This window comes from Chiloscyllium punctatum, chromosome 8, assembly GCF_047496795.1.
Source record: "Chiloscyllium punctatum isolate Juve2018m chromosome 8, sChiPun1.3, whole genome shotgun sequence".
Classification (NCBI taxonomy): domain Eukaryota; kingdom Metazoa; phylum Chordata; class Chondrichthyes; order Orectolobiformes; family Hemiscylliidae; genus Chiloscyllium; species Chiloscyllium punctatum.
Window position 1 is genome coordinate 30,221,186 of NC_092746.1, and position 17,835 is coordinate 30,239,020.

Sequence of the window (17,835 nt, forward strand, 5' to 3'; positions counted from 1 at the left end):
TAAAAATCAATTAAAATGAATTAAATGAGGTATACAAACACTAAGCAAGGTCCTACATAATTCACCATTATATTGTTATGAGACATTTAGTTTCTATAGCTAAAAGCCAAGTGTCAGTGATTTCAGATATGGACAGATAAATTATTTAAGATGAAAATAACTGTTCTAAGTTCAGGATTTGTTTAAAATTCTAATTTGCTACCTCGTGCTTATTCAACGTTCCTTTAATCATTCTTTTCTCAGTTTAAATGTAAGTTTTAATTTTAAAGTCATTATCTTATCTAAGAGGTAATTTTCTGACAAGAGAATTCCAGAGGCACAGCTCCAGGAATTTACACTTGGAATTTTGGAGCCACTTCCATGTTTTCTGACAGTCGATGAACATGAAAACAAGCTATGATTTCTATTTTACCCTATCATTCGTTATACACGATATTTAAAGATCATTAGGCAAAAGAACACAATCAACTCCTCTGCCATTTTCTGGTTTCCCATTATTTATTTCACAGCCTCATTTTTGAAGGATCCAAAGTACACATTGGCTTCCTTCTTCCTTTTTAGATATTTAAAGAAGCTCTTGCTGTCAGTTTTGATATCACTTGCAATTTTGCCCTCAAACTTTATTTTCTCCCTATTTTTCCATTGTTTTCATTGATGTTAAAACCTTCCAACACTCTGCCTTACCACTAAACTTTGCTTAATAGTATGTTTTGGCTTTCAATTCGATGCTATCTTTAACTTCTTGGTTGGCTTATGAATCATTCTCTTTCTCTCTGGAATATATCCTTGTTGTGAGCCATGAACTATTTCCTTAAACACTTGCCATTGTTTCTCAACCATTTTAACATCCTGTTAAGGTGCTTTCTCAGTGCACTTCAGCCAAGTCTGCCTTCATTTCTTTGCCATTATCCTTATTTCAACATAGCAACCAGCTTCTGTTAACTTAAGCTTAGCACAGATCTTTCTGACACCTTTTTAAAGGTGAAGGTCAAAAGACTGAACTCTGCAACAAAGCATCTCTGTATATCTTAGATGAATATTACTGTGTTTCCTTTTCAATTATGGGATGTTGGTGTCAATGGCAACTACAGCATTTACAGAGAAACCTTGATTATCCGTGATTTGGAGATGCTGGTGTTGGACTGGGGTGTACAAAGTTAAAAATCACACAACACCAGGTTATAGTCCAACAGGTTTAATTGGAAGCACACTAGAGAAGCAGAGAAAAGTGGCCGAACAGAGGCTGATAGCTAAGTTCAGTACCCATAGGGAGGGCCTCAACCAGGACCTTGGGTTCATGTCACATTACAGGTGACCACCATTGCACTATACACACACACACACACACACAAACAGACAGGCACTCCTATACACACATATACATGGATACAGAGACACCCACACACACCCTTACAGACACACACACTCCCACACTATCACATGCACTCTCTCACAGACGTAAGGCACTCTGCACTCACTGAGGAAGCTTCAACAGTTTCCTCATTTCCCCTTCCCCCACCTCACCCTAGTTCCAAACTTCCAGCTCAGCACTGTCCCCATGACTTGTCCGGACTTGTCCTACCTGCCCATCTCCTTTTCCACCTATCCACTCCACCCTCTCGTCCCTGACCTATCACCTTCATCCCCTCCCCCACTCACCCATTGTACTCTATGCTACTTTCTCCCCACCCCCACCCTCCTCTAGCTTATCTCTCCATGCTTCAGGCTCACTGCCTTTATTCCTGATGAAGGGTTTTTGCCCAAAACGTCGATTCGAAGCTACTTGGATGCTGCCTGAACTGCTGTGCTCTTCCAGCACCACTAATCCAGACTCTGCACTCACTACATACACACATGCACTTTCTCACACTCACAACCCCCAACCCAGACAGACACACAGACAGACAAAGACCCACATGCAGACATATATTTTGTGGGGTGAATTTGTACTTGCAGGGTTACATTGTACTTTGCTCAAAAACTGCATGCATTCATGTAGAACTCCGTTATCTCACTTTTTAGATTAGAATCAATCTAAGCATCATGGCATAGACAGAGAACACAGGGGGCCAACACCGTCAACATATTGTCTAGCTATCACCATTGTTAACAGCTTAACCCGAGAATGCAATGTTTTAAAAAACGGTTTTGTGATTTACACATGAAAGAAGTGAAACGATCATGGTATTCTAACAGATGAAAGGCTAAACAATCAATTTTTCAATGTATAATTTCAGTTACATCACACTGTAAATTTTTGCTATAAATTCTGTGTGTTACGATTGAGCCCTCCACTACCACCTGATGAAGGAGTGACGCTCCGAAAGCTAGTGTGCTTCCAATTAAACCTGTTGGACTATAACCTGGTGTTGTGTGATTTTTAACTTTGATTATCCGGTATTTGATTATCTGAATTTCGGATTATTTGAACAAGATCGCAAGTTGTTATCTGGCATTCAATTATCTGAACAAAATACTCCCCGCTCGTGTCATTCGGATAATCAACGTTCCTTTGTGTTAACAAGCCACAATGACTCTGGAATGTGTGGTGGTGAGTCACCAACTTTAACCACTTTGATCCATGTGGTGCAGCTACACACAATACTTTTCAGGAGGGAGTTTCAGGATCTTGATCCAGTGATAACCAAGGAATGGTGACATAGTTTCAAGTCAGGCTAGTACGTGCCTTGGCAGGGAACTTGCAGATAGTGAAGTTCCCATCTGTCTGCTATTGTTTTTCGAAGTGATGGAGGTTGCAAGTTTGAGAGGAGCAGCTAAAGGAGCTTTTGTAAGTTACTGCAATTTATCTTGAACATGACACACAATGAAGTCACTATGCATTGGTGGTGAAGGGACTGGGTGTTCAACGTGGTGAACAGATATCAAAGCCGGCTGCATTGCTCTCGACAATGTCAAGCTCCTTGAGTGTCACTGGAGTCAGGTTTGTTCAGACACGTGAACAGTATTGCATCTGACTTGTGCCTTATAGATGGTCAACAAATTCGGTGGAGTTAGAAGATGCATCAGTAACTATCATATTCAGGTTCTGAACTGCACTTATATCGGCTATATTTATGCAGCTGGTCCAGTTAAATCTGGTCAGTGGTTTCTCTTGAGATTGCTGACAGGGGATTAAGCAACAGTAATAGCATTGAAACTCCAGGTGAGATAGCTAAACACTATTGTTAGACATGGTCATTGCCTAGCATCCATGTGACATGAACGTTGTTTGCCATTTATCAGCCCAGCTTAATGTTGATCAGGTATTGTTTCAAAGAAATATGCATGCTTCTGTGTCTGAGGAGTCATGCTTAATAATGAACACTGTGAAATCATCAGTGAACTTCCCACCTCTGATTTTACATCAACAATGAAGTAGCTGGAGATGGTTAAAGGATCTTCCAAAACTGTGGTAGTGTCCCAATCTCTGGGCCAGGAGGCACGTGTTCAAGTCCGACTTGCTCCAAAGGTGTGTAATAACGTCCCTGAAAATATCTACTTTGAAAAAGTTATGCAATTATACCTTGGGACTGTGATGACTGATTTGTTATAGTTGGTCAAATACTGCCTTGACATTAAGAATTGAATTGAATTGAATTGAATTTGTTGTCACATGTACTGAGGCACAGTGAAAAGCTTTGTCTTGTGCGCAATACAGGCAGATCACAGAGTTAAATAGCATAGATAAGTAAATAATAGGTAAACAGCGACAAAACAAAAACACAGGTACAGGCAAATGCTAAGAGTTTGAGAGTCCATTCAGTATTCTAACAACAGTAAGGTAGACACTGTTTCGAAACCGCTGCTGCACGTGTTCAGGCTTCTGTACCTTCTCCCCGGTGGTAGAGGCTATAGAAAAGCATTACCAGGGTGGGATGGATCTATGAGAATGCTGGTGGCCTTTCCTTGACAGTGGGCCTGGTAGATGGATTCTGTAGATGGGAAGCTGGCCTTTGTGATTGTCCAGGCCGAGTTCACCACACTCTGTAACCGTCTCCGATCTTGAATGGTACAGTTGCCATACCAGGTAGTGATACATCCAGACAGAATGCTCTCGATGGCGCACCTATAAAAGTTGGCAAAGGTATTCGCAATCATGCCAGATTTTCTCAGCTGCCTGAGGAAGAGGAGACATTGTTGGGCCTTTGTAACCAATGCATTCACATGCAGAGTCCAAGAAAGCTTGTTGTTGATGACCACTCCCAGGAGCTTGACACTCTCCAATCATTCCACATCTATGCTGTTAATGTGTAGGGTGGCATGAGTAACATCCTGTTGAAAGTCAATAATGATTCCTTGGTCTTGCTGGGGAGGAGAACCAGGTTGTTCTCAGTGCACCATTTTTCCAGGTCTCCCACCTCCCATCTGTAGTCTGCTTCGTCGCCATCTGAGATTCGACTGACTATGGTGGTGTCATCAGCGAACTTGTCAATGGCATTAGTCCGGTATTTGACAATGCAGTCATGGGTAAACAGCGAGTACAGTGGGGGGTTGAGTACACACCCCTGGGGGGCTCGAGTGTTGAGTGTTAGTGAGGATGAAATATTGTCCCCAATCTTCACTGATCGTGGCCTATGTGTCAGGAAACAGGATCCAGTTGCAGAGAGTGGGGCTTAGAAGGAGATCACTAAGTTTAGTGATCATTCTCAAGGGGATAATAGTGTTGAAATATTCTCACCTTCCCTTTAAAATTCTATTTGGACACAAGGCTATATGGCATCCTGCAGCCAAGTGGTTCTGGTGTACCACTTGATAACAACAGTTTCGATCATAATACTGAAGACTGTACATAATAACTGATAGAGTGCATTTGAACAGATTGGAAATATGCTGTCCTTTGTGAACAAGACGCAACTAGGCAATTTATCACATAGTTAGAGCAGTTGGCTCCAGAGCACATAGCTTCATTACTACTGCCAGGATGTTATTAGGAATCACAATATTTCGTGACTTGAAGTGAATGGAATTGGATGCAGACTGGTACAGACCTTAGACGAAAGCCAAGATGGATCACCCATTCAGCACTTCTGCTTGACCATGATCACAAATGCTCCAGTCTTATCATTTACACTCATCTACTTAGCTCTGCTATCATTGACGATGGGAATATGTATGGACCCTCCTTTTTGTTACTTGTTAAATAATCCAACCCACTAATGACTAATGAAATAGGACTGCAGAATGTTACTCCTGCTGTTTAGCATGCATGTAGAGGAGTATGCAACTTTATCAGGTGGACATCTAATTTTTTTAGTAATGTCAGGGTTCACTCTGGTTCACTCTGCTACATTTCTCACAGGCAGAGCTGGACCCACATTCCTGATGTCAATAGGAAAGTGAAGAACCCATCAGGTCATGTTTACAGATGATGCTGTAGCACAGTTCTGCTGTTTGTAGTCCACAACATCTCACAACGTTTTGAACTGCTAAATCTACTCTGAACCCTTTTAATTCAGCAATGTGGTAGGGCCAAACCACATGCTCACGGGCATCCTCACCATGAAGAAGGGTCTTCATCTTCACAGGATTGCACCTTGATGACTTTCAAACCAATCCAGGTATGGATCTATGTATCTGTAAAAGGAGGTTGGTGAGGACAACATCAAGTAGGTTTTTCACTTTTGCTGATTCTCTGACCACCTGCTATCATCTGGCAGACATGCACTTCAGGTCTTGGCCAGCTCATTCACCAACTGAACACCTGAGTCACATTCACGGATGAATATTACATTCCCAACCTAGAGCACATCTGTGTCATTCATGCCCTCAGTAATTCTTTCAAGTGATGCTCAATTAAGGGATATAGATAGGTTAACCGAGTGGGCAGAGCTCTGGCAAATGGAGTACAAAATTTCAAATTGTACATTTTGGCAGTAAGAATGAAAAGCATATCATGTAAAGGGTGAGAGGATGCAGAGCTCTGAGATGCGGAGAGATCTGGGAGTTCTGGTGCATACACTGTAGAATGTTGGTGTGCAGGGATTGGAAGCAATCAGGAAAGCTCATAGGATATTATGTTTTATTGTGAGGGGAACTGAATGCAAGAGGAGAGAAGTTATGCTTCAGTTATACAGGGCATTGATAAGACTGCAACTGGAGTACTGTGTAACATTCTGGTTACCGTACTAACAGAAGGATGTTCAATGCATTGGAAGGTTTATTAAAGTAATGGGCAGATTATCTTTGAGGAAAGATTAGACAGGCTAGGTCTATGTCCTCTGCAGTTTAGAAGAGTCAGAGGTTAATTATTTGAAACAGATAAGATCCTGAGGAGACTTGACTGGGTGGATGTTAAAAGGACAATTCCTCTTTTGAGAGAACCCAAAAACAGAGATCATAGTTTAAAAATTAGGAGTTGTCCATTTAAAACAGAGATGAAACCATTTTTGAGGGTTGAGGGTCTTTGCAATTCCCATCTTCAAAAGGCAGTGGGTGCAGAATCTTTACTTATTTTTAAGGTAGAGCCACAGTGATTCTTGGAGAAAGTGACGGTGCAGATACTAGAGAATCAGAGTCGAAAAGGGTCGCGCTGGGAAAGCACAGCAGGTCAGACAGCATCCAAGGAACAGGAGAGTCGACATTTCGGACATAAGCCCTTCATCAGGAAATGATTTGGAGCTCCGGTGTTGGATGGCGGTGTACAAAGTTAAAAATCACACAACACCAGGTCATAGCCCAACAGGTTTATTTGGCACCTATTGGTAAAGTTCACTTGAGAATGTAACTTTAACAAAGTTCTGGGAGTTACATATGAAAGAACTGAAACCAATATGGTCATTCTAAAAGGTGAGAGACTTAACAATCAATTCAGGAGTTCTTCAATATGTAATTTCAGTTACATCACACTGTTAACTTTTGCTATAAATTTTGTGTCTTACAATCTTATCCTCCACAAACACTTGAAGAAGGAGCAGTATTCCGAAAGCTAGTGCATCCAAATAAACCTGTTGGACTATAACCTGGTGCTGTGTGATTTTTAACTTCATCAGGAAAGGGATTCTTGATTACCAAAGGGATGAAAGATTATCAAGGATATGCAGTATGTAGAGTTGAGATTAAAATCACATCAGCCATCAGTGTGCCGTGTCAGGCTACTGGTTAACTAGTCAATAGATAATTCACCCATATTTGGCCCAATCTCCAAGCCAGTGATGGGCTGTTTACAGAGTGACTTGACTGGAAATGCCTTTATCATGTCCTTTGTGAAGTTCTTGAAGGTTTAGAATAAAGGTGACTTACCTGATTAAAGTTCAATATTTGTTTCTCAAAGTTTCTCAAGCTCTGTAAAAATGACTCCACATACCATTACAATACATTAATTCAATCTTCGTTATGAGAACTACACCCAAATTAAAACACTTGTGCCGGAAACCAATTTGCTAAACCTGTATCTTCATAGCACTAAAACTGCTTTGAGAAGACATATCTCAAGGGGAGAATCAGCAGTTGCTATTAACTTAACAAAACAGCACAGCATGGAGGACACAGTCAGTCAGAGAGCAGCTGGTAGTAATTCACACTGCTTTCAGATAACGATAATCGCCCCAGAACAGAACTCTTTGATGACTGCTCTATCCTTCATTCACAATTTGTCCCGTCTGTTCAGATAAGCTCAGTGGTGACAGCACTTCCTGACTTTAACAGCTGTGGCTTCTCAAAGGGTCATTGTGTGACTACTAATTATTGTAATTTCATTAGCATAAATTATTTGTCCGCCAATGATTGATCGCTAAGATTTTTTCAACACCATCCTCTTTGCATTTGTCGGTGAGCATAGTGCAGTGAAGCATGCAACTAATGCCCTTGTTTTATGTCAAAAGAGGCATCAATCGTTGTATTTTTGGGATTTCCAAGATGAAATCATCGTCTTAGAGTGCTTTTAAATTTCACTGAAAGTAAATTCTCACTCAGACATTTTGTTTCTGCTGCCAGTAGTTTAATTTAATTATCTGTTAGAGTTCATTAATGAATAAAAAGAGATATATATTTTGAAGAAGACACTGTCAATAAAATCAAGCCAGATTGTAACATATTTTGCCAAATGAAGTCAACTGATTTTGGGTAAACAAAGACCCTCAAGAGAAAAGATCTATAGTATTTTCCTTCAGCTTTACAAAATTGTATTTATAACACAGTAGTAATTTGTAAAAATGTTAACAGTTTGGATAGTTAATATTTTAATTATGTAAAATATCTTGAAATCATGACATGACTAATTGAAAATAGCATACTGTGATTTGTTGTAATAGTGTTGATTACATATAATGGAACTGAAGTTGCACTATGTTTGCGAAGTATGTCAAAATGTTCAGAAGAACAGAACTTGTTCTGAATAGTACAATAAACTGTTTCAGTTCATTAATTTTTTGCAATAAGATCTTAATAGCTTGATTTTATGCTACATCCACCAATTTTTGAAGTAATTCTAAATATTGCTGGAGCTGCATGAATTATCAAAGTTCTCCTAAGATATGGACTCATGAGATATGCCATAAATCAATGCAAAGTTTGAAGTTATGAATATAATAGAATTGCAAAAGATAAAAACACATTCTGATTCTCCTGGTACTGATACAGAATCCTGCTAAATCCTCACGCATGATTCAGATCATCAGATAAAAGAAAGCTCTAAATTGTCTTCCTGGTTGAATAATTTCAAATTCTCCTTCTGGGGATTTCACAGAAAACCCAGGCATTAACAATAATAGAATTATCACGTTGTATTACAATTAGTAGTTAACACAATACAGAACATGAGCTTCTGATTGCTATATGATCATTTAAAGCCTATAATTAACTTCTTCAGACTTCAAATGGAGCTTGAAAACATTAAAAAGTGGTAAATGTGCATATAGTACAATTCTGTTCTTTTGTTTAGCTAACCACATGAAGCCCTTAGGCTGTTATTCAAAACAACTATATTTCAACAGAATAGCCTTTAAATTTCATCATGCTATGTTTGACTTACAGGTGTAGAACATGCAACTGAGGGATCAGTACAATGGATATCATGCATGTGCTTATCATGTACTGGGTGTCCACTACTTGTTATAATAGATTGGGCATCTCAATAGACACTTAAGATTCATGCTTGAAACCTACATATGCCCATTGCAAATGCAAATTGATGCCAATGCAACCAATCCAGGTCATTTTTACCAAAAAAAAGTTTACAACTGAATAATGCATGTGACATCCACACTGTAATCAGCTTTTTCAGGCAATCAGCAGCCAATCCAATTGATCTGAAAGGATGCTGCATCAACACGGTCGAGAGGGCAAGTTTCAATTCATTTAATCTCTCCTATTTTGGAGTCAAGAAGAACAGTAGCGCTCTGAATTTCCTCTCCGCATCACCCACTGACTCCTAGCTATGGCCATCAGGTTACATCAGAGTCTTACAGTTCTCTCTCCCCCAACTTCTCAGTTGCTTACTCAGCTGTGAATAGTGCTTTTTGGGCTAACAGAATTGCTCTGGATCAGCTATTGGTCTGATTGGAGTCATTTTGGGTGCAATTCAGTTCATACACTCTGTTTTTTAAATTAAGAGAAATTCACATACTGATCTATTGAACATAAAGACATATGAAGCTGCTACATGTAAAATCATTGGAAATGCAAAAATCAATGCAAATAATGCCTTTATTTAATTTTAAATCCCCCACTCAAGCCCAAGGCTAACTGGCCTAAGTATTTGAATTAACTTTGTTGCATCTCCAACTGATTTCTGGGTAATGTTTAGAAAACACTTGAAGCATAACTTCCACGATTACAATATTATTAATATTAATAGGTGAAACATTAATATTAGTTTTAAATCACCTGATGTAACACTTTACATCTGGATTGCCACAGAGCAAATTAAATATGGTTTTTCAGTAATTTCTATCAATTATATCTCCAATCAATTTTATATTACTAGTATTGATATTCTGATCAAAACTGAAAATAAAATTGCTAAAAAGATCATCGCCACTGTAAGTAATAAAATTGTGAAACTGCAAAACTTACTTTTTAGTAAATGTCCAAATTATGTTGGTCTTAGTGATTGCTGAATGCTGTATGTCAAATTATTGATTGAAAATTATTCCACAGAGAACAGCACAATATATATCATAGCCCTGTAATTCACCATAATGGGAATTTTGAAGTATTTCTCATTTAACAGAATATTAAAACTTTGTCTGACTATTTAATACAAAGAATCTTATCTTTGAATGCTCATTATCATATAAAACTATGTGCCAAGAATGTCTTTGAAGACGCATACATTGATGCATTTCTGCACATTAACTTTGACTGACACTGATAAGATACGCACCTTAATCCCCTCAATCTCCTCAATGAATCTCCTGCTGACAGACACTAGGGCCTCCTGTGGCCACTCATGAAACCAGTCAATAGCTGTGCAGTTAACTATGGCTGGGAACTTCCGGGCTCTCACGCGCAAGGTTGAACCAACTGGGGAGAAACAGAGAACAACCTGCAGGAGAGGAGATTAAAAGCATAACCATATAATAGCCTTGATCAAAGCAAGTACTCAGGGCGAATTATGATCACACGAGAAGTTTATTAGTGAATCAGAATTCTAATAAGTTCAGCTGAGGAGCCACTTACCAACATAAGAATTGGATTAAATTTACATTAATAAATGGCTGTTCCACTCTGAATGGACTAAAAATCAAAGTGTTCTTAAATTATTCAAAGCATTAAAATATCCTTAAAGTGGAACAACATATTGAATGAAATGTAATTTCTCCACACACTTTTTAAAGTTAATTCTGAACAATTATTTATCTTCAAAAAAAAGTTATTTCAGTCATGTTGACAATGTTGCCCCATAGATCCACAGGTCAAATTTCCAGCAATTTACTTTGGGGTCGATTCTCTGTGTGATCTATGACACTGGCAATATTCTAGCATATTAACATCAGACCTAACAAGGTAAAAACAATGACTGCAGATGTTGGAAACCAGATTCTGGATTAGTGGTGCTGGAAGAGCACAGCAGTTCAGGCAGCATCCAAGTAGCTTCGAAATCGGCGTTTCGGGCAAATTCCTGATGAAGGGCTTTTGCCCGAAACGTCGATTTCGAAGCTACTTGGATGCTGCCTGAACTGCTGTGCTCTTCCAGCACCACTAATCCAGAATCAGACCTAACAAGTCTGTACATAAGAACCAAAGAAACAGGACAGGTGTAAACCATACAGCCTGCTTTGCCATTCTCTAACCCAACCCCTCTTTTGTGCCAACACCTCTCAGCCCCCAACTCCTTGATATTAAAAGAATACATCTACCTCCTCTTTAAATATGCTCAGGGATGTAGTCTCCACAACTCTGTCTCTGGGGTAGAGAACTTCAGACATTCACTACCTTTTTGGGAGAAGAAATTCCTTTGCATATCAGTTCTAAATAAATGTCCCTTATTCACAACTATATATTCCAGTTTGAGATCCTCCCCCTCATGGAAACAACTTCTCAACATCTAGCTTGTCAAGGGATGAAGAGCTTTTGCCCGAAACATCGATTTTCCTGCTCCTTGGATGCTGCCTGACCTGCTGTGCTTTTCCAGCACCACTCTGATCGAAACTCTGGTTTCCAGCATCTGCAGTCCTCACTTTTGCCTATCTAGCTTGTCAAGCTCACTCAGAATCTGGTATACTTCAATTTGGCCATTTCTTCTAAATTTTAATGAATAAAGACCCATCCTGTTTAGCCATTCTTGATAAGTCAACTCCTTTATCCCAGGAATCAGCCTCCCGAATCTATTTAGAACCGCCTCCAATGACAGCACATCCTTTTCTAAACACAGCATTCTAGGTGCAGCTTCACCAACACCATGTAAATTTGGAACCAGACTTTCCTATTTTTAAACTCCATCTCCCTAGCAGTAAAGTCCACAATTTAATTTGTTCTTTTAATTACTAACCGAACTTGCATGCTAACATTTTGTGTTCTATACACAAGAACAACTAAATTCCTCTGTACTTCAATTTTTTGGAATCTCTCTCCTTTTAAACAATAGTTTGCCTTCTGATTCTTTCTATCAAAGTGCATGGCTGCACAATATCCTATGTTAAACTTCAGCTGCCAAGTTTTTGTCACTCAACCATTCTATCTGTCCTTGCAGAATCCTTATGTCCCTCCTTATGTCTCACCTAGTAACATCAGCAAAATTGGATATATCACACTCTGTCCTTCCTCGAAGATATTCACATAGATATTAATTGAGGATTTTGTATGGATCCCCGTGTCACTCCTCTAGTTATGTCTTTCCAGCCTGAAAAGATCCATTAATCCTGACTGCTTTCTGTATGTTAACCAATCAACAATCCATGGTAATACCTCCAACACCATGAGTTTTGCAATAACTTTTTATGTGGCAACTTACTGAATGCCTTCTGGAATCCAAATGCTCTACATCTACTTGTTTCCCTTTATCAGTTCTGCTTATTATATCCTAAAAGGACACTATCAAACCTGTCAAATTTGAGTTCCATTTCATAAACCCATGTTAACTCTGTTTGTTTTAAGCTTTTCCAAATTAGATTAGATTAGATTACTTTAGATTAGATTACTTACAGTGTGGAAACAGGCCCTTCGGCCCAACAAGTCCACACCGCCCCGCCGAAGCGTAACCCACCCATACCCCTACATCTACATTTACCCCTTACCTAACACTATGGGCAATTTAGCGTGGCCAATTCACCTGGCCTGCACATCTTTGGACTGTGGGAGGAAACCAGAGCACCCGGAGGAAACCCACGCAGACACGGGGAGAACGTGCAAACTCCACACAGTCAGTCGCCTGAGGCGGGAATTGAACCCGGGTCTCAGGCGCTGTGAGGCAGCAGTGCTAACCACTGTGCCACCGTGCCGCCCAAATGTGCAGCTATTTCTTTAATAATGAACTCAAGTTTTTCCCCAGTGACAGAGTGTGGACTAACTTGGTTAGTTTTTGTCTCCCTCTCTTTTTTTTTACAAACAGGGGCATCATGTGGGAACCCTCCGGAATTGAGTGAGTTCTGGAATATTTCAACCAATGCTTTCAACATACGTTCAGCCACCTCTTTTAAAATACTGGATTAGTGGTGCTGGAAGAGCACAGCAGTTCAGGCAGCATCCTGGATGCAAGACATAAGGTCTTCAGAACCATTAGTTTGTCAAATTCTTTGATTCTCATGATAGAGACTGTTACAAGACCTTTCTTTGTATTTATCAGATACCTTTGGGATACTATTGTTGTCTATACAGTGAAGCAATTCTTCAGTGGACTATAGATGACTTCCAACTGTGATTTCTTTCCCTTTTTGTTCCTTATTTGCATCCAAACTGAATCCACATCACAATCTATTGCATCATTACTCACAACATGCCCACTCTCCTCAACCTTCTTTGACTTTTTGCCTATTTTTTGAAATGTCAAAAAACCCTTGAATGTTCACCTCCTATTTTTGGTCATCTTATAACAACATCTTTGAAATAGCTATTAAGCCATTTCATTTATTTCTAATTGTGGAATCATTTACCTTGTTACAAATGCTGCACGCATTAGGATAAACAGTCCTACATTCTGATTGCTTATCATTATTACTTATTTGGTTTTAATTTCTGCTTCCTCTTTAGTTTATATTTTCTGCCCCTTGTCACACTTTGATTAGCATTTGCCGTTTCATTACACTGCACCTCTGCTCTCTTATTTCCTTTTGATTTTAAAAAAAATATCCTTTCAAATGAGCCCTCCTCTCATTAACTAGAATAAGCTGTAACTTTATCTCTCTCTTTTCTTAAATAGCTGGATTACATTTGTAATCTTCCAACATGCAAGCACCATTGCAGAATTAATATAACTTTGAAAGATGAACACCAATACATCCACCACACATCTGTAACCATCACTTTCAACCCTAGAATGTGAAGATCATTGGAACCTGGGAATTTGACAACTTTTAGTCGCATTGATTTTTGTATCACGACTAATTGTTTTTTAAAAAAATTACTGGTATTAATTTTTTGCAATTCCACACTTTAACCAGATCCTTGCATGTTAATTATTTCAGGCAGATTTGTTGTGTTTTCTTCTGTGAAGATTCTGTGAAGATAGGTGAAGATTAGCTTCACTGCCATTTCTGTTTTTCATCATAAATTCACCTCTCTGTGCTTGTACAGGATTGACAGTTGCCTTTGCTAATCCTTTTCTTTTCACATACTCATATACCACACCTACTCTCATGTTCACACCTTGGAAACTGCAGCTGCCTTGCAATGTGCCCAAAACATGACTGCATATGTCAGTTTCAGGGCCTAGTCCCAAACAAACTACAGAACCATTCCCAAAGTAGTGAATACAACTTTTCTTATTGGGTACACTGAGCTCTGAAGATGCTCCAACCAGGTTGCACAGGAACAGTCAACATAGGATCTAAACTTGTTGAGTTTGGCAATCTGTTAGAGTAAGGGCACTCTCTTCCAGCATACAAACTGATATCTGTCTGGAAGCAATTGAGTGCCTTTAACAGCTATGCAGATAACAGAGTAATATAAAAGGAATGAAGAGTGAAGCTCTAACACTTGAAATGCAAAACCATACTCTTTATTGAAAGACAAAGCTGAAGTAGAAAATTATATGTTTTAGCTGCAAATAATTTGGGTAAATAAATAAATATTGACTTTGGGGACTGTAACAGAAGAAGCAATTTTTCTTTAACATTAAAAATTGAGTATGCAGGGTTTATGTTGTACAGAATTTAATAACAGGTTGTACTGCAGTTGGAAATCATGGAAACAAGGTTATATTGTGATTGGTACAAAGTTATTAAGAACATTATTCTGGACTACATTATTTTCCTAAGCATAGCTTGAGTCCCCCAGTATCAATCTTCTGAGTGTGACCAAAATTGAACTGGATTAGTGTGGCTACAAGTGCATGTCAAAAGCTGGTAATTCTGGAGCAAACAAACCACCTACCCACTCCCTATTGCCTGTCCAACATCAACAAAGCCTCAGTCAATATAATGGAATACTCTCTACTTGTCTGGATGAATGCAACTCCAATAACACTCAAGAGGTTCAACACCATCCAGGACAATGCAGTGCATCCACTACCTTAAACATTCATTCCCTCCAACATCAATGCATGTGACAACAGCATATACCATCTATAAGATATACTGCAGCAATTTACCAAGGCTCCTTTGACAGCAATCTCCAAACTCATGACCTTTACTGCCTAGAAGGACAAAGGACAGCAGATGCATGGAAACACTACTGTGTGGAAGTTCTGCACCAAGTCACACACTATCCTGACTTGTAACTATATTGCCATTCTCCAATGTTGTGAGGTCAAAATCCGGGGACTCCCTTCCGAACAGCATTGAATGTTTCTTAACCACATGGACTGCAGTAATTCAAGATACCTGCTCACCACAATCTTCTCCAGATGAATAAATGCTGGCCTAACCAGGGATGCCTGCATTGCATAAATAAATGAATAAAAGTCACAATGATTAAGGACCAAATGAGTGCCTTTTGTCTTTTTATATAGCGAGCCAAAAACAATACTCAGTCTGAACAGAATTAGACATCAGGGAAGAAACTGTATCAAGAGTAAAGTGAGATTGCAATGGGAGATGGAAGGGGGTGGAGGGAAAGAAAAATGCATTGAAACAGCATGACTGGCGGGGTTTTGGAAGATTAAGTAGATACTGGAGACTCAGTCACAGATTCAGGACAGAAATAGGGCACTATTGAGTCACCAGAATGGAATGGAGTAGTATGTTACAATACCGGCCAGTCATGGCTTGTCACTGGAATATGGTTCTGTGTCCAAATTCCCTGTCTTAATATTTTCAATCAATCTGGCTGAGGAGTGGCAGATGGAGTTTAATTCAGATAAATGCGAGGTACTGCATTTTGGGAAAGCAAATCTTAGCAGGACTTATACACTTAATGGTAAGGTCCTAGGGAGTGTTGCTGAACAAAGAGACCTTGGAGTGCAGGTTCATAGCTCCTTGAAAGTGGAGTTGCAGGTAGATAGGATAGTGAAGAAGGTGTTTGGTATGCTTTCCTTTACTGGTCAGAGTATTGAGTACAGGAGTTGGGAGGTCATGTTGGGGATGTACAGGACATTGGTTAGGCCACTGTTGGAATATTGCGTGCAATTCTGGTCTCTGTCCTATCGGAGACCAGAAAGGGTTCAGAAAAGATTTACAAGGATGTTGCCAGGGTTGGAGGATCTGAGCTAGAGGGAGAGGCTGAACAGGCTGGGGCTGTTTTCCCTGGAACGTCGAGGCTGAGGGGTGACCTTATAGAGGTTTACAAAATTATGAGAGGCATGGATAGGATAAATCGGCAAAGTCTTTTCCCTGGGGTCGGGGAGTCCAGAACTAGAGGGCATAGGTTTAGGGTGAGAGAGGAAAGATATAAAAGAGACCGAAGAGGCAACTTTTTCACACAGAGAGTGGTACGTGTATGGAATGAGCTGCCAGAGGATGTGGTGGAGGCTGGTACAATTGCAACATTTAAGAGGGTATATGGATGGGTATATGAATAGGAAGGGTTTGGAGGGATATGGGCCGGGTGCTGGCAGGTGGGACTAGATTGGGTTGGGATATCTGGTCGGCATGGACAGGTTGGACCGAAGGGTCTGTTTCCATGCTGTACATCTCTATGATTCTATGACATTATGACACATCTGGAACAGGGGGACTTGAACCCAGGGCTTATGATAAGGCAACTACCATTGCTCTACAAGAGAGCAAACCACCAATGAGTCAGTCATACAGAAGTAGAAATTTTGACGCAACATGTTCAGATGTGTTATTATGTGAATCACTTCATGAGTACGTCGGACTTGAACCCAAGCATCCTCGTCTACTACCCCACAAAAGGCTTTGCTTTTCTCCTTTCTAGAATTATCAACCTGTTCATAGATGTTATTATGCATCTCTGGAGCAAGTGCAAGTTAAATCCAGGCTTCTTGGTCCAGAGGTAGGCACACTACCACTGCACAGAAAGAGACTTTCTCTCCTCCTTTTTGAACCTAAGTGTATAGCTCATTAGCAGTAATAAAGGACAAATGACGATTGTGTCTTCACAAAAGGGGCTTAACAGCAAGATTTAGTTTATTACATTATAGAAATAAGTAAAAGTTACATTGACTAGTCAAGCATAATTAGCAAACAGCCTGCAGTGGCTCAAGGAGGCAGGTCACTCTTCTCAAGAGCAACTAGGGATGGACAATAAACACTGGTCCAGCCAGTGATGCCCACATGCCTTGAAAGATTACAAAAAATACAAAAACAAACAGGAGCCAGAGCTGGTTCCATCAGGACTTCATGCAAGACTATCTGATTCCTCGCTCAAATAACATGTGACATCATCAGAATAGTCAGAGCATAATGCAGCTCCAGCATTATTTCAGACCCATTGCCTTATACAACAAGGGGTGGGACCAAGGCATGTGGTGAGAGTCAGTCTGGGTTAGTGATCAGACTTGAAGCGAGATCGTGATTATCAAAGACAGGTTGGAAAATGGAGAGGGGGGGAAGACATTGTGAAGGTGGGGATTTATGTCAATGAATATGTTGGGGGAGATAGTAAAGATGTTTATTGGGAAGCGTGTGGCCTGAAGGAAACCATTCTGCTCTTTTTGGGCCACAGTCATTTTTTAAAGCACTTTCATAATGAATACAACTCGTCCTAATTCCTTTCATATGTCAGAATTCCAAAGAACTAGGAAGCCAGTGTGACCCTAGTTAAAAATAAAAACTTTGCTTAATGGCAGTGAGGAGACCCCTCAATTGATCTCACTAAATGTTCATCCCTTAGGTCTAG

General features: G+C 39.8%; 1 protein-coding gene across 3 annotated transcripts in view; it reads right to left on the reverse strand.

The window, feature by feature from the left end:
* LOC140480447 (dynein axonemal heavy chain 11-like) overlaps positions 1 to 17,835 on the reverse strand; it is a 445,469-nt gene that overhangs the window by 169,497 nt on the left and 258,137 nt on the right. For 2 of the 3 annotated variants that reach the window (XM_072575322.1, XM_072575320.1), the window contains one exon: positions 10,322 to 10,483. In XM_072575322.1, coding sequence (XP_072431423.1) covers positions 10,322 to 10,483 — 162 coding nt within the window. Of the gene's footprint in view, positions 1 to 5,498; positions 5,562 to 10,321; positions 10,484 to 17,835 lie in introns of those variants that run through there. The other variant, XM_072575321.1, reaches the window with a different exon arrangement.